The sequence below is a fragment of the Dermacentor variabilis genome, chromosome 4, assembly GCF_050947875.1.
Source record: "Dermacentor variabilis isolate Ectoservices chromosome 4, ASM5094787v1, whole genome shotgun sequence".
Taxonomy (NCBI): Eukaryota; Metazoa; Arthropoda; class Arachnida; order Ixodida; family Ixodidae; genus Dermacentor; species Dermacentor variabilis.
The window spans coordinates 50,873,903-50,891,709 of record NC_134571.1 but is presented as its reverse complement, the minus strand read 5'-3'; the positions used below and the strand labels follow the sequence as shown (position 1 = coordinate 50,891,709).

At 46.0% G+C, this 17,807-nt stretch overlaps 2 protein-coding genes across 2 annotated transcripts in view; one reads left to right on the top strand and one right to left on the bottom strand.

Moving 5' to 3' along the window:
* Positions 1–10,563, bottom strand: part of LOC142578196 (phospholipid-transporting ATPase ABCA3-like) — a 41,610-nt gene extending 31,047 nt beyond the window's left edge. Inside the window, exons 1-8 of the mRNA XM_075687598.1 lie at positions 10,290–10,563; positions 8,808–9,080; positions 7,068–7,309; positions 6,323–6,560; positions 5,693–5,800; positions 4,451–4,632; positions 2,614–2,745; positions 1,272–1,547 (exon numbers count right to left, since the gene is read on the bottom strand). Coding sequence (XP_075543713.1) covers positions 1,272–1,547; positions 2,614–2,745; positions 4,451–4,632; positions 5,693–5,800; positions 6,323–6,560; positions 7,068–7,309; positions 8,808–9,080; positions 10,290–10,563 — 1,725 coding nt within the window. The remainder of the gene's footprint in view (positions 1–1,271; positions 1,548–2,613; positions 2,746–4,450; positions 4,633–5,692; positions 5,801–6,322; positions 6,561–7,067; positions 7,310–8,807; positions 9,081–10,289) is intronic.
* Positions 10,564–15,205: 4,642 nt separating this feature from the next.
* sgl (UDP-glucose 6-dehydrogenase sgl) overlaps positions 15,206–17,807 on the top strand; it is a 34,814-nt gene continuing 32,212 nt past the window's right edge. Inside the window, exon 1 of the mRNA XM_075688985.1 lies at positions 15,206–15,636. The gene's annotated coding sequence lies outside the window, so the exon portion shown is untranslated. The remainder of the gene's footprint in view (positions 15,637–17,807) is intronic.

Genomic DNA, 17,807 nt, shown 5'->3' with positions numbered 1-17,807 from the left:
ATGCTCACACTAATTTCCCCGCACGCGCAAGCGGCCAGCCAGGCCGCGACTTAGCCAGGAGGGGAACGCCGAACGAATCGTTTTAGGCGCGAAACGTGAACGATCTCCGAACCACGACAACGATGGTCGGAAGAAACGTCTACGGGAGTAACGCGATAGTTCACGGGGGATGTTTGTTCGTTAATAATATAGGGTCCAAGAAAGCGGGATTCAAACTTCTCGCACAAACCGGGTGTACGAATGGGCGTCCAAAGGAGCACTTCCTCTCCAGGACGAAAGGAGACATCGCGACGAGAGATGTCGTAACGTTGCTTGCGATCTAGCTGACTGACTTCTGTGTTGAAGCGAGCACGTTGACGGCATTCCTCAAGTCTCGAGACGAACTGTTCGGGTATACTGGCCGAGGTGTTAGTTGGGGCATTGAAGAAAGCGGCGTCGATGGTGAATGTCGGGGAACGGCCGTAAACTAGGTAGAAAGGTGAGTATCCCGTAGTTCGTTGGATAGCGGTGTTGTGAGCAAAAGTCACGAAAGGTAAAAGTTTGTCCCAGTTGTCGTGGTTTGGCCCGATATACAGGGATATCATATCTATCAGTGTGCGATGAAATCGCTCGGTTAAGCCATTTGTTTGTGGGTGATATGCGGATGTTGTCTTATGAACTGTTGTTGTTGTTGTTGTCCTGAGTGGCCGTGGCACATACCCACAGTGGGGGATTGGCCAAGAATGCCACAAGCTCCGAGTATATATTTTTTTTTCTTTTTTTGCTGACTGACACGAAAAATTCCGACTAACTAGAGGCTAACAGCTTTGCTGTAGAACCCTGAACAAGGTCGCGCCACAGACTAGTGATATCCGTAGAGGAAAGAAAGAAACTATAAGAGGGAGTATGACATCACGCAGCCATCCTTCGAAGGCCAACTTCCTCCTTTTCTCTCCCCAGTTTCTCCAAAGGTCGGCCCTGCGCTCGGCGGATTTGGCCCAGCGTGTTGTGTTGCAGTTAGGTTTCAATCGATGCTTTCTTGTTGCTTTGCCAACCGCTCCCGTGCTCACTTTCTCCCGACAGTCTTGTGCAACGATGTTGGTCTCGCACCCGTTGTCTTTTCAGGAAAGCGTGCGGTGAGCGCGGTAGTAGAAGACGCTAAAGCCTACCTCGACATCATCACAAGGTAGCCCGACTGTTTCCGGCTCCACAATTTTATCGCGTTACGCTCCCGCTCAGTTTTCTTTTTTTCTTCCTGTATGGTGATATTGCAACAATGTTCAGTGGCGCACCCTTGCGAAGAACTGCAGGTGCTCGAGGACGGTGAGGCCGAGGAAGAGAATGTTCTCCTGCGGACAGAAGCCCATGGAGCGACGTGCCGCGTCCGTGTTTAGCGCCACATTGTGGCCGGCCACGTAGACGCTGCCGGCAGACGCCTGCTCGAGGCCCGTAATGAGCCGCAGCAGAGTCGTCTTGCCCGCACCGTTGCGGCCCAGAAGTACGGTGACATCGCCAGGGTACGCCTTGAGGCTGACGCGACGGAGGGCCGCAGTTCTGTTCTGGTAGATCTGCAACAGTTCGAGGTGAGGCTAGGTTTGGTCACACGGTCACTCACGACTTCTGCGAGAAGTGACGTGCACGCGATACTCACATAAGCGGCAGTATACATGACAACGCGCTAATTGCGTATGGACATATGGACAGACGGATGGATAGATGGACGGACGGACGGACGGATGGATAGATGGATGGATGGATGGATGGATGGAATGGATGTATGTATGTATGAATGGATGGATGGGTAGTGCAATTTTAATAGGTTAATAACACAGTGCGATTTCTCGTGTTGTATTTACTTGATTCAGTAATATATTAGGGAGGTGAAATCGCGCTCTCTGCCACATACTATTTAAGGTAACATCTGTAGTGTCTAAGAAACCGACACGCATATTACTTATTTATAAATACGCATATACCGCCGTCGTGGTATCAATCTAGGCTGCACAGATAAATACTGAGAAAAACACGGGTTATCCGAGGTAAACAAACGCAGTCGCTAAAGTGGGCTCCTCCCCACAAAGACAAATACTAAGGAGAAGCCAACTAGGATGATCACTTTATACAAAACTTACGCCTACATGCAACAATCATGAACAGCCTTTCAGCAGCATCACAAGTGCCTTAACCATCTCCCGTGAAGAAATATCGACGTTGAACGAATGTACTGATATTGAACCTCGCAGAGCTTCACACGGACGTGTAGCCTAAACCACACGTGTCATAAAGTAACCACAGCTGAAAAATAGCTATGCATCTCTCTCTCTCTCTCTCTCTCTCTCTCTCTCTCTCTCTCTCTCTATATATATATATATATATATATATATATATATATATATATATATATATATATATATATATATATATATATATATATATATGTCGTCGCGAGAAAAGTTGATCATCTATTGATTGATCAATCTTTTGATTGATCTATCTATTGATTGATTGATTGATTGATTGATACGCCATAAGGTGACACTCATAATATGAGGGACGCTGTTGCGGGAAATGTCGGGATAATTTTCCCCGCCCCAGGTAGACCATCTGCGCTAAACCTGTCGAGTGCTGGCTGACCTTCGTGACGTTGTCCAGCACTATGCCAGGATTGTCCCGGTCTCCGACGCTCTCAAGCGGAATGCTAGCGTCCGTGGCATCCTTCCTCTGATGCTGCAATTTTTTAGGCGCTTTGGGGTACCAGTAGCTCATCTGCAAAGCAAACGCACAAGAATATATTATCACACCTGTGTATACGTAGCAATAGTTATACCCAGCCTGCCTACCCTTAAAGATTGGGCAGCGAGCGAAGCACGCGTCTTTATTTGTTTAGCTTGGGCCGAGAACATTGGTACAGAGTCGCTTAATTTACGAGTCGCACCGCTGCAAACACACTCACTGCATGTTTGTGCAAACTACCGCTCCCGTGTTTCCACATATTATGTTGACTAGCAGCTCGTTGGATGCCGGAGAGAAACAGTATGAAAAGAAAGTTTGTATCTAACTGACCGTCTAAAAGTGTGATAACAGGAGAGAAAGGTTTGGGGAAAAAGAAGAATTACGCGGGCGTTGTGTATGTGTCCCTTTCGTTAAACTTGAGCTGTTATTCGTTCATCATGCTGAAAACAAACTTGCCCACAAGAAAGCCATAACTAGGTATCCACCTGAACTTGCCGTATGGCTACGTACTATAAACCAAGATAGCCGTTGAAGTTTACTTTCAAGTCCATATTACACCTTCAGGTGCTTTTAAACTTCCCTTTTCACCACTCTGCATCCACGTCCTGAGTTTCCGCAGGATTAATATTATACTATTACCACATTCATATCGCCGCGCGTATGTGCCAGGCCACGAATACGACAATGATCGTAACGTGCACGGTAGAAGCAGACCGCACGTGGAACGATGGCTCGGCGTGTGGTCTGCTGCACGCAAGCGTTACGTGAATCACGTATATTATCTCCCTGAACGGCATCTTCTGTATAGATCGTACTCAATTTGTTATTTTATTCCCTCTTTCGTACTTTTGTGACGAATTACTGGTTATGCCACTATAATTATATTAGTTATACAGTTTGTATGGCTTCTTTTTATTACCTAAATCCTCACGACTGTATTCTTTTTTTATTTTATTGTATCGCGCACTACTGTCTAATGCATAGAAATGAGGACGGTTGTACGTAATAAATAAATAAATAAATAAATAAATAAATAAATAAATAAATAAATAAATAAATGTCCCTCTTTTCCAGCCGGTGTTGAGCGCGGTAAAGATAGTTGCACAAATGATCAATTGCTCCATGTTAATTACTTAGAACGACGTACTTAGCACCACAACTGCACTTTCAGAGGTCATTGTAGAGAAGCCCTAATTCTGCTTAGAATATCAGTTTATTTCACTGTCAGAAACAAAGAAGGCATAGCCCTTCAAAATGACCCAAATTCAATCACAACTTCGTACGACACACGGTTGAGGCCATTAAGCGTTACCAAATGTAAAATCATGACGTTTTCCCGTTTACACACGGTAACACAACATGCTGCCTACCACCTTAACTCGGTTACGCTTTAGTACACGCCATCATACAAGTATATTGGTGTTCACACGACCCCTTCGCTATCACGTGTAGCGTACATGGAAAACACCCGCTCTGAAGCTTCATGCCCACGTTCGCTTCATGCACGCACATTCTAGAACATCCTTCCACTCAACCCTCCACCTCGTTTCAAGAAAGTAGATAGCGGTGCCACCCCTTGACGAAAGTAGTTACTGCATTTTATGACCATGCATGGCAATTTCTTTAGACGCGTAGCGTCTCCATCAGACGAGGGGCGCCGCTGTACTCAACTCGATGAAATGGAGGAAGAGCTTCGAGTCGATGAACTTAGGCTACATTCCTCAAGAAAGCCGCTCACTTTGGCGAAAAAGAAGGGCTCTTTGGGGATACCGTACTGCCACGGCCACACGTTGTCCAGGTACCAGACCAGGACGGCATAGAACACGCAGTAGCTCAGGACGACACACATCATCACCGTCAGGGTTATGTTGTCATACAACGAGCCGGTCATATGAAGGTTGCTCCAGCGAGCCCCCTGGTCTGGAAAGAAGGCATAATATGTGAGTATTCGACACTTTGTGGGAGAAAGTTGTCGTACAAGTCCAACACTAAACGATTTCTGCACGTCACACGAACACATACACTGTATCGGAGCGGATTACATCGCAATTCCCTCACCCTACCTAGTTGACATAGCGTTTTAAGTACGCCACCTTTGAGTGAGCAACTGTGGCACCTATTTTTGAATGCAAGCTTTTTTCTGCTTGTTCCGAAGCTTATTCAGAAAATGGCAAGTGTGACGCATAGCCGTCCCGACCTCGGCCTTTGCACATGTCGAGCACGCCGAAAACGCGGCAGCATGTAGACTACTGCAGTGTATATTGAAAATCATTAAAAAACGTGCAAGGCGTCTGCATAAACTCGACGAAGCCCGCCTGGATAGGTCAGTGCCACTGCCTACGGGGTCATGTTGAACACAGAATCGATGGTTCAATTTTCGACCGCGGCGGCTGGATTTCGGCGGGGGTGGAATACAATTTAGCTCTTGCACTTAGACCAGGCACGTGTTCAAAAACCAAGATTGGTGGAAATTGATCGAGAACCCTCCACTTCGGTGTCTCCCGTAACCCAGGTGTTTTTTCTGGTTGGACCTTAAACCCCGTCAACCAATTAGTCAAGTACCGACAAATGCCGGACAAATCAGCTTGCCATGCTGAGTCAACGCGCCTGCACCCTTGAACCGAGTATATGGTTGACTCAGCCCGACCTGCTCGATCGGGCAGGCGTGCGTTCGAGAAGCGGACGCCATATGTTCGCGTGAACTGTCTGTGTTGCCTCGCCAACGGACAACGACGTCACTTCGACCCGCCAAAAAAGAAAACGTAAACGCCATGTCCGGCTGCGTGAGTCGTACTTCAACATTCCTTGACCCTCGGGCGCTAAGTTTGTGCGAATGAAGGCACGAGCTACTGGGACGAAGATGCCACGCAGTTGCCATAACGTGATCGAAACACTCAACTGTTTTCCTCGTGCGCGCTGATGATGCGGATAATCCAGTGCAGGGCCATATTAGGAAATATGGATGTGACGACTTTCTGACCGAGCGACAGGTCCGCGTACTCGACAGAACCAGGCACGTCCATGAAGAAGATGGGCACCTCGTACGTCAGCATCCAGAGGCACACGGTGGCGAACACAGCATACACCGCTGTCATCAGAATGGTTGGCGACAGGCCAGGAACGGTCAGTATTTTGCCCTGATCAAATACTTAATGATATATGCCTGATTCAAAGGACATTTGCTGTAGTGGGGTCTTGAAACAGAACATATATGAATTGCCCCTGTCGTGGGGCTAGAGCATATAGTAGCGGCTAGTCACTTGTGAACGCCTGGACGCACTTATTTCTCTTGTTGGTGAAATAAAGTTCCTCGCCACTTCACCACTCGTACTGCAATACAGCTAAGCAATGTTTTCGCGTAGGGAAGTGTCAACTGCGCGTACCGGTTCGAGAACTCGCGACACATTGGTGGTAACGAGACCGTGTTTCTCCATTCAGACCGCATGCTGTGAAAAATTTTTCACTTGGGGGCACAAAGCCAGAATGCTCGGAATGAGCATTTCATTTGTTTTGTTCACAATTCGAAAAACTAGGTCTGCGTATACTCGTTTTGAGCACATGCATTAAAAAAAAAAAATTGAATGAGTGAGCGAGTTGGACATGCGCTCACGGGTCTTGACGACGCAGCTTATCAGCAGGCAGAACAGGTCGCAGTATACAGCGTACAACAGAAGCATGAACAGCACAAGGCTGAAATCGCTCTGAGGCAGTAGTGACGGCTCGCAGAAGATGGGAAGCTTCAGGAACACGGTGATGAGCAGCGTCTCCAGCGACATCACCATCATGCCGCTCAGGAAAGCGGACAGCCAGTACACCGCGTCGGAGATCCCAGCGATGCGCAGTAGCTCCTGCGAGCGCGAGATGCAATGTTGTTCCAACTTGCTGCAATGAAAACGCGCGTATTGCATCTATTCACTTATTCCCATTGTCTTTGTGTAAGCTGTGAATAGGACGACGATACGGCGCTCACGACGTCAACTGTGTACGCCATTAGACAAAGGCGCCGCGATACTTTTGGCCTAACCATGCAGCTGGGATGTTGGTGTGTGCGCTCGTGGCCCCATGCTTGTTTAGTTATCGAATGTTTAGTGCAATTTGTACGGCGTATTACCCTGCGAACCTTCGTGTGATTGCCTAATATTTTGCTACCACTACCAGCGCTCCGCCCTTCGGCTGAAGCTTGCGACTTATTATTATTATTATTTTTTACATTTTTACTGAGAGGGGACGGCAGGATAGGGTCCGCGATGAGCTTCCGTTATCGTTTAGCGCATACGCGATCCCGTTGGCCAACCGCTGTTTCTCACGCTCTCATTTCTCCGTGTGCCGCCGTGCGGCGCCTTATATATATATACCTTCATTCCGACTGACTTCTCCTCCGCAATGCGCTTGACGGCAACGGGTGCCAGGACGATGAAGCCGTAGATGACGCTCACGTCCGTGATCTTGCGTGCGCTCCTGGAGCTGTCGAAGCCCTTCGGCGACGGAAACCGCCGCGTCTGAAAGTAGACCGGCGGCAGCTGCGCGCCACCCGCGATGGGCGACACCATCTGCGCCACGGCCATGTTCAGCCTCGACACCATCGGTAGCAGGATACCTGCGGCACAAGCCGGAGCAGAGCATCAACTTCAGCAGTGATCCCATCGTGCCGTATGAGTTCGTTGAATTGTTGAACTCGTTATACGTGGAGAGACAACTCTCGGGCACGTCTTCGTCCCAAAATACGGCTGTACATCGAGAAATACGTTCTGGTCGCTCTAATATACAATTTCTGTCTCTGCAGCGAGAGAGAACATCGCGATAGTGTGACAGCGCGCTTCAGTTGACGCGATGCAGGAGTAACATGCTGGTTATCGTCCTTGTACGAAAAAAAAAAGAAGAAAAAGGTCTAAACACTTGGAGCCGAATTCACGAAGCTTTTGTTCGAAAGTACTGCTCACCAGTGGCCGCCATCCAGCGCTAATGATATGTCCAAAGTCATGACTGGCTGGCACCTGTTGTTATGAACACTTCTATCGTACGACATTCTTTTGTGAATACGGGCTCTGGTCACGCAGATTTCAGGTCCTAGGTCACACGACACACAGATTCCTGCAATCGGCCGTTTGTGTGAGTAATCACTCGAATTAATCATAAACTAAAGGAAGTACGAGTGAGTGTGTAAAGGAGTAAACAAACCATTTAAACAAATCATATATATATATAGTAGGATACAACTTTAACAGCAGTTGGCAACCAAGGCACACAAACCGCGCGGGGTTGTGTTAGTCCGCCAGTCAATCGCAGAAGCAAAAAAAAAAAAAAAATCGTCGTCATGAGACATCTTCAAAATGGCGTCGTACTTGATACCTCCGGAGCGTCTGCTGTTCTTGGAGAGTGTTTTCATCGGCGGAAGCGATGAGGTGTGAAACAGACATGGACAAAGTGTTTTGAGTCTGAGCATTTCACTCTTCAAAAGTCCGCGGTACTGTTTATTTCACTGCTGAGGCCATTTTACTCATAAAACTTCACTGCCAACTGAAGTGAAACTTGACAATAAATAGTTGCAGCGAAGCAAGCGTTTTATTCCAGTTAAATAAAGAATTATGCTTTCACCGCTCCACTATCATATACGAGCGAAAAGGTATAAAATTAAGCGCTAATAATTTTATTTTTGTGCTTACTGTTTCATTTAGGTAACAGGGAAAGCTTAAAGTACGAACTATTTGCAGCCTTGCGGAGGGACAGTGGCTCGTGGTTATGAGGGTGTGGGCGGGGCTTCACTGCAGACTTAAGTGGTAGCCGACTATAGTTAACGACACGAAGGAATAGAAAAAATTTAGAGTTTGACGTGCCAAAAATATGCTATGATTGTGAGGCACGTCCTAGTGGGGAGTGCGGCTTAATTTTGATCACCTGGCGTTCTTTAACATGCACACAAATCTAAGTACACATGCATTTTTTTTTTAATTTCACCTGTGACTTCGAGCTCAACAGGGCAACACCATAGCCACTGGGCTACCGCGGCGCACAGGACGGACGGACGGACGGACGGACGAACGAACGAATGAACGAACGAACGAACGCACGCACGCACGCACGCAGGGTCACCCTACCCGAAAGCCAAAATGGCGGCCGGAGGGTGACGCCTCCTGGCCGCATCGTCTGTCGGGTGTAGAATTCCTGCCAGGAAGGAAAGCGCAGCGTGTAGCTGAGCACGCCTCGCTCGGCCTGCTCGAACACCACGCCGTAGTTGTTGGCCAGCCCCAAAGCGTTGGTGCGCGTACTCAGGTTGGCCACCATCGCAGACTCGTCAGCGAACTCTTCGAGCTTCGCACGCGGGAACGCGTGGCGCAGCACCTGTTCGCCGGAGACATTCCCTGCGGCTGCTGCAGGCAAGCGCCGCCAAGTCTGCTTTCAACCGCCGTGTGCCACAGACGCTCAGCCGCACCACCATAAGGCACGGAGTGCCCCCCCCCCCCCCAAAAAAAAAAAAAAAAACTCGTTTGCCGATCGTACGCATATAAGACGGCGCAAGCACCCTTAAATACAAGCTTTTTATCATTATTATTGTTATTAGACGTTTCTTTAAGAGGCTCTCAAAGAGGACGTATTTTTTTTTCAATATCGTGAGTTACAGAAGACTAACGAAAATTCGTTAATGAATCTTTTATTAGAGGCTTGATGGCATGCATTTGCTTATATGGCAAATTTAGAGGCAGTCGCATTTCATTGCACCCCACTTTTTAATAATCTTGAAAATTGCACTTAATTGGACAAATTCTCCATCAAATTTCAATGCTCAATCCAGCCAATATAGAAACCAAGCGAGCCCCATAGCTACGTCAGACAGTAACGCCCCGTGACGAAGTTGTGTGACAAAGCCTGTGACGAAGTTTGAATGATGAAATGTCGCGGCAAATACTGGTGTGGCACGTCACCGCAGATGCTTCACAGGAAGAACTTGGCTTAGCATGGGAAGTATTCTGCGACAAACAAGGACTGAAGGCCTTACAGGTCGAGGATGGACAAGGATTTGCATAAGATAAGGAATAGCATCCCACCTTCTGCAAAGCATGTCCGTGTCAACTACAAGTTTTGTTTGTTTCCATTCTTTAAAAAGTGAACAGAAAAAAGCAAAAAAAAAAAAGAGCACGGATTGCCAAAATCGTCTGTAGTTTTTTTTTTTGTTGTTGTTGTTGTTAACGTGGTTTCTTTTAAATGTATTAATATTGCCGACGACGAGGATTTAAAGAGATGAGTTGCGTCACATGATTTGCCAGCAGCTCTCTATGTTCCCGTGAGCACTTTCGCTTACTTAAATAGAACGTTTGCGTCCAAAGGGAAGCTGTTTCTTGTGTTGATCGTTTGCAAAAGTTACCAGAAAAAATCGCTAACTCTGGAATGCCAGACAACAAAACGACCGATTACTCCCAGATTTTTTCCCTCTTTCAAACATATCACCTAATTTTGAATCCCCCCCCCTCTCCGAATTTCGAAAGATATATAAAACTAGAATACGGAGGACCTTATACGCACACGAAGAAGCTAAAGAGAAAAGCTTTAGCTTCTCCGTACAGTGTTCGTATCGCGCTTGCCTGGCGCCGGCACGAAGGCGATGGTGGAGGGGAAGTAGAAGGACGGTGTGACCACTTCCTCGGCCTCCGTGTCGCCGACCAAGAGACGCGCCAGAGGGCCCGGAGTGGACTGCACCGTCGGCGAGGTCTGGTCGCGGCTGCAGTGCAGGTACGTTTGCACGAGCGTCAGCAGCAGCGGCGTCAGCACCTCCAGCGCCGTGATCGTCCAGTTTCGGCGGAGCTTGTACAGGTAGACGCTCTTCCAGAGCAGCAGGCGCAGCTGTCGCCAGAGCATGGATCCTTCCGCACCGGTGGACGACGCCTGCCCGAAGCATCTTCGGAAGTCGATCTCCACGCGTGCACACGCACAAAGGCAAGCCACGCACACAGAGAGACAAAACGCACGCAATACACACGCACATGTGTCTGGTGGGAAGTCAAAGGCACACCTATGGTCACGGCATAGACATTCATAGGTGACAGCACGGGTATTCGCACTAGAATGACGCTGTGTACGGTTAAAATTAGATTGTGAGGTTTAGAGTCCTCAAACTTTAGCACCGTTGGTTATGAAGGGCGCCGTGTTGGGGGGTCTTGCGTACTAGTTTTGAACATCTGTGGTTATTTATAACGTGCACCGAAAGCACAGTGCACAAGCAAGGTTTCTTTTTTTCGTTTTTTTTTTTCATTTGCATTGGAATGCGGCCGCCATGACTGTAGTAAATGGCGGAACCTTTCGACTGCCGCTAAAATGGCATTCAGGATCGGCCTTTCGTCTGGAAAATAAATGTAACATCCCTGCGTTCTCCTTGGCAGCGCTTTTCATGTTCGCAGATAAATTGCTTCGTTTCGAGGCTTGCGCATCCTTGGATGTAGGATGATGATCACACGCTGTCTCACAAGTTATACGCAGCGAAGCGAAAGTTTTCGCTATAGAGCGCGCGAATAAATGTATCAGTTTTCATTATTTACAATTCACTTCCACTTAGTTACACAAACAGGTAGCTTTCTGACATTAATTTATTGAAAAGGGCACACTATTTGAATTATTAAATTTGATGTCCCTTTTAAAAGCACCAATCTCGTATTTTTGCGACAGACTACACGTTACGCGCTAGTTCGTAAACAGGTATCGAGGGCATGCTTTATCCAGTTGTGCAAACACATCGCGGCTACTTTCCCGATTCAGACAAGATGAGCATTGTCTTGTCAATACTAACACTTGAATGGCTTCTCGCTTCAAACGGCAGAGTTTCTCCGTTTACAGTTATCGTTCAGTTACCACTCAAAAACAAGTCTTACCTTTTAGAATGCTTCACAAGAGGTTGCAGGATCTGATTCTCAAAGACCTATTTAGAACTGGCTTGACTGGCCTTTGCACGAGAAGAGCTCCTCGGGACGGTGCGTGGCACGAGGACAAATGCTACTCTTCTTCCTCCTCCTGTTTTTGTAGAAGGAGTTGAGAAGGCAGATCATCCCGTCTTCCACAATTTATGAGTCCAGTAAACTGCCGCAAGCAGTGGGTTGAACAATTATCTCGTGTATGTTTGCTTGTTTGTGGTGCGGCCAATGTGAATTGTTAATTAGACCTAAGTTAAGCATGGACTTTATCAAGGGCAACACCCGCAACAGTACGGCAGTGTACTATAGCCACCCTTAAATACCAGCACCCATTGCCTTTTCCTATTGGCCTGCGTGCAGACACTTTCTGTTAGAAATAAACGAAGTCCAGTGCCTTTAAAGTTAGAAGTTTCACAAACTTTATTTACATAATGCTTGTGAAAGTTTAAACATGGAAATACCAGAGTGGATAGCTCCAGGTAGAGATGCAAAATTTTCGAAATTTTTGAAGGCATGGAGAAAGGACAATGAAAAGATTTTTCTTCCGGAAACTTCGGAAACATAAAAAAAATATCCAAGAATACTTCAGCATAGCGAAGTAAGTATACTGTAACTGCAGGTGAAGGTTAATGCAAGGACGAGTTTCCCATGCTTATAGGAAAATACTTACATTGTATAGAGAATAGTTGCGTACTCTTTCATTCGCTGTGAGATTCTCGGCATCTTCAGCAATTTTCGATAGTAGTGGCCGTGAAAGCTACATGCGCTTTTGCTCTGTTAGGGTAGAAAGGCTGTTGCACTGCCTGTATGCTTGCGTCAATTTTGTTTTTCGCCCCCATCGAAATGCGACCGGAATTTGATCCCGCGACCTCGTGCTTAGCGGCGCAACACCAACACCAATAAGCAACCACGGGGTTTTGGTTTGTTGTGGCGAAAGCTCGCGTATATATATATATATATATATATATATATATATATATATATATATATATATATATATATATATATATATATATATATATATATAGAGAGAGAGAGAGAGAGAGAGAGAGAGAGAGAGAGAGAGAGAGAGACATCAGTGACGCGTTGAATCACAGTATCCGGCAGTGAAACACGTAAAAGCATAAAAACACGGTGGAAGCTTCCACCTAGGAAATTCCACCTAAATTCAGACCTAGGTCTTAATTTACGACCTTTTGGTCCCCAACCTTTAGCCGCCTAGGTAATGTAAACTGGGGCACCCTGTATAACTCAGGCGACAAGTAAAAATAACGAGTTTGGGAGCTGTTAGAGCTCTGTCTTTTGGATCATTTTATTTTACAATCAAGAGATAACTGAGTTCTTCAAGCAGTAAAAATCAATGAATTATAAAAAATTGGCACTTTGGAAACGTTGTTTTTCTTTTTTCAACACTAACTCGGGAGGTAAAGGGTTAAACATAGGTGCCATATTTTCGGTGTCAAAACATTAGGTGTACTATTTTCGAATAACACATTATGGGACACACAAGCAGAGCAGGTGGTAACAAAACAGCACGTATACTTGAAGTAAGGCATTGATGTAAACATAGAAAATATGACTTAAACAGATGTTGCAGAATTGTTTTTATAATGTTGGCTGTTATAATGCTGTTATAATGTTGGTTGTTGGTTAATAATGGCCAATTTATGCCAGCTGCTCACTATAAGTGTGATTGTATAAATGTGTCCGTGCTCTTTCGTCCTGTTTCTGATGCGCTACGCCTTTTGCCTCCATCGTGATTTACCCAAGTGTATAACTGTAATCCAATTCTATGTCTTTTCAACATGCGTGTACATTTTCCCTTCTATATTTTTATGTTTGAGCAATAACTATTGTATCCTGTTAAACTTTGTTTTGTAGTAATTCTGAATTATTGTTATCGTAATAATTATCATATCTCATGTTTGATATCTTATGTTTACTATTAGATGTCACTGCTTTACAGTCCTTTGAAGGCAGTGGGAGCTAGTCAAGCTGATTTTGTGCAGCTTTTACGCCCGCCATCCTTCATGTACGTCACAAGAAAATAAATATTCAATTCAATTCAGTATATGAACTCAAACCAAATAAGTCTAGCTGCAATACTGAACACTATAGTTAACTTTCTTCATTGACAACCGCAGGCCCTACGACAATATATATTATGGTTTTGCACCTACTAATCTACAAAGGTGGACAAAATGCATGCGTCTTTGGTATAACACGTACAGCACTCACAATGCACAACTAAACGAATGAGAATTAACTCGTAACCTAAAGAAACCAAAGTGAACCGTCACTAATTGACGAGGAAATGCACGCAGCAGAACGACAATACCTGCTTTCCTGCTTTTGTTCATGCCACATCAGCCGATTAATCGAGATGAAATCATTAATCGAAAAATTTGACGATTAGAACGGCCCCGCACAAGGCACTACTGGTAATAAAATCACCTCCAGCGCTTGTCGAATGGGCACCACAGTGCTACATTTGACCTGCCGAAGCGGGAAGGGGGGGGGGGCGAGTTCCTCCTTAAAACATTGAATGGGACGCGACCCTCCGACCTCCCCCCCGCCCCCCCCCCCCTACTTTAAGCACTGGTCCACAGCCATATACGATAACCCTCACTCACGAGAGATAGAACAAACTAATAAGTGAAGTCGGTGCTCGCGCCGGTATTGCAGAAGTTGCTCGTGAAAGGTGTATTAAGTCTTCACAAAAGGTGCCTGAAAAATCGTTCTCACCGACCAACGGGGTAATCGGTGGGGTATATTACGCAGTCATACCACACGAGAGAACATTCGTAATTTAACACAGCGAAGAAGTCCAATTGGCGGAACGTCCCACCGGTTGCTTATCTCGAAGCCTGCGGAAGAAATGGACACAGAATCTTTTTTTTTTTTTTTCAATAAGAACACAGACTCTAGAACTCATATGCAACTAAAAGCCGTTGCTTCTCAAACTTTGTATCGTGGAGCCAAAAATACAACCGAATGACGCGCGTATTCCGCCGCCGCCTATGCTAGGGACGTGCTTCTTTTGTCCCTAACAATATGGCCGCTGTGTCTTCACTTGCTCTCGTAGACGGCTGCATGGACTGCTACTCCAGAAGTTTTGTATAACCTCCCTAGATACAACCATAATTTATATCACACCATCAACACCATAGAGGAAGATGCATCCATCTGCATCACGCCAACCCTTATATGGTGGAACTCTCTCGATTTAAAGTGCAAATCTCAAAGCCTATGCTTTTGCTGGTTGAATGCGCGGAAACGATTTTGGGAGCCGAGGACACGTCATAGACGTCGGGTTTTCGACACCCATCTATTGTTTCTGGTTTCCATAGTAAGCAAACGCGTGGACTTTAAGATCGGTATTTGTTACCTTGAGAAACCCGTGCCGTGAGGTTGCGGTGTAGAACTATTATTCCTACATCGTACGTGAGGTGGAGAACAAATCTCCAAGGCTAGGCTTTTTTTGTTATCTTAATCATTTACTACTAGATGGTGTAAAGTGTCTGCCCGATACAGTGCGACAGCGCTATGATCTGCTAGAGGTATGCTGCTGCTGATGATGATGAAGGTCACGTAGACCGCCGCCTGGAGCGAGGTCTGTAGTTTCGCTCCTCATTCAGCGATTCCGCCCAATTCAACGTTTGGTGTGTGGTTGCTGAGGTGTCTGTGGTTGCTTCATCCCCATGCATCATTCTATGAGTTGGCTGCGTTAACTCGCACTCTGTGCGCAACAGAAACGAATGCAACACGCAAAGTTGCGCGGTGCGAACTGACTACCATCCGGAGCGGCGTGCTGCTGCGATTCTGGCTTCGATCGCCCGGCTGGGGAAAGTGTTGGTGTTGTAGGCGTAGCGTATTGCTGTCAAAGCGGCGATTTCTGATAAGGGCCACGTCAAACGCTACTGAGCCGTAGTCGTGACCCCTCTGTGAACAGGACGACAAACGAAGTGAGCTCCAGCTCGTGCGAAGTTTGTCAGGCGAAGTTCTCTGTGGCCTTCAACAAACTAAGGTAAGCTCCACACTGCAAGTGGTCATTGATCTTGAACAGAGCTGCTCGGGCTACGTGATGGGGTACAGTTCTTGGAATCCGTTTCCTCGGTAGAGACGAAGCAGATCGCGTTCTTGGGAGCCCGACAAGACCTGTAAGAAGGTGTCAATATGCCGATGATGGTGTTTCGTATGTCGATTCTATCCGTTATGAGTGTACTGTACTTATGTCCCGCACGGTATTTATTCGCTGTGTGCGCTTTCGTGAATTGGTTCCATTGTGCGGACAGTTTATGAGCCACGTGCAGCAACAGTTCTAGACTACCGGTAGCAGCTTGTCAGCACCTTTTTGCTTCCTTTTTACTCTAAAAACAAGTCTAATGTAAGTTCTTTTTTTTTTTTTCTCTCATTCCTGAAGTAGTGGCTTACCGTATGCAGTAAGAGTAATACGGGTGTTATACATTTACAGTATACAGTATTACAGTGTAGAGACTAAACCTGTTATACCCGAATCCGTCTGCAAGTTCGAGCTTTCTTAACGTTGCATAATAACTGTATAATTCCTTCACACAAGATGCAGTACATGGCACTAGCAGCTTGAGGCCAGAATGCGGCATTTGTCTTTTTTTTCTTCCTTTTTTTTCTTCTTGCGCCTACAGCTCTTCACATTGATGCAGCACAGAAGGTACATGTGGCATATATATTGCATATATACATAGCTAGTGTGTCATATGCAATGCATACTCTTTACAAGTGAGATGACAGCATCATATGCGATGCAAGTGTGCCAAGAGCTGCGTTAAGCTGTGTGTCTTTCACCCATTGCCAAGTGAATGAGTTAAGACACTAGGCAGCCTGTTTGCTTCAAGCATGTCTTGGTATAATTACCACATGAACTGCTTAGCATCACGATAAGCCTCCGTAATAGGCTTACTTTACTGGCATAGCAATTTCTTTCCCTCTAATATAATGTTGCTTTTGTATAACTAAACTCTTTTTATCTCAACTAAGCTACTGCTGTGTTGGTCTAGGCTACGACTACTTCAGCTAACTTAAAGAAATTGTCTTGGCTCGAAAGAGAAGTGGTGACACTAATCACACGCTTGGCCTATGATTTTCTGGTAGAAACCTTGTTTGTATGCCTTCATGTATCACCTGTAGAAGACGCCTGTCACTACCAGCTGTGCAGATCTGTAATACAGGAAACTAATCAAAAAGGAAATATCTTAATTGCACCAAGCAGGCTTGCGATTAAAGCTCCCACAAAGTATCCTATGAGAAACTGTGAATATTGTAAAATTCACCCATTTCTTGCAAATATGAAACACGAAGGTTACAGTACCAAGTGCCTGATACCTTAAGTAAGTACCTTAGGAACGTGTTGACATACCTCGACTCTAGTTATCTTCTCTACACACTATTCTTTTCAGCATTAATGGTTATCACTTTACACCCCGTAGTGTTATTTTCCCATTTTCAAGCAAAGCTTGTATTGGTTCACAAGCTTCGGTGGTGATATGGTCACGCCAAAACTCAGTTGCTCCCAAAACAGAGCAGCTCTGAAAAAGGGCGGTTTGACGAGTTGGACAGCTGTGCTGGCCCCGGAGCGTAAGTCATTAGCAAGGATTCTAGCTGCATAGGCACGCACTCATGCCATGCGCACAACCAATCAGAGCCGTTTTGCATCAGCCGGGGAGGGAAAGGGAGGAAAGGGCTACATGCGCGCTGTGCAGGCTCCGTTTCCGTTCAGTTCAGTCTCGAAAAACAGATGGGACAGCCATGCGTTATGCGTTCCCTGAAGGAACGGGCAGTGTTCAACGAGAGGCGGCAAGAACTCGCCCATGAAAGGGCTAGCCATCGGCGCTCCAATCCAGCCATTAGAGCTGCCCATGCCCAGACAATCCGACAGCAGTAAGAAGATCGCAAGTTAAGGAAGGGGGAGGCTAAAGCAATCGGGCACCGTTACCTGTGGGTCACTTGATCGTGACGAAGGTCAGCTGCACGCAGAACAAGCTTCACTACCGCCATTTTCTAGTAGGGGAAGGGTAAATTTCTTTGTTTCAAAGCCTTCTTTCCTTCTTTTCTTTTTCTCACTTTTACATTGTATTTATTTATTTATTTATTTATTTATTTATTTATTTATTTATTTATTGTGATGCTTCATCCTTTGATATGGCTCCACACTAGTTGAAC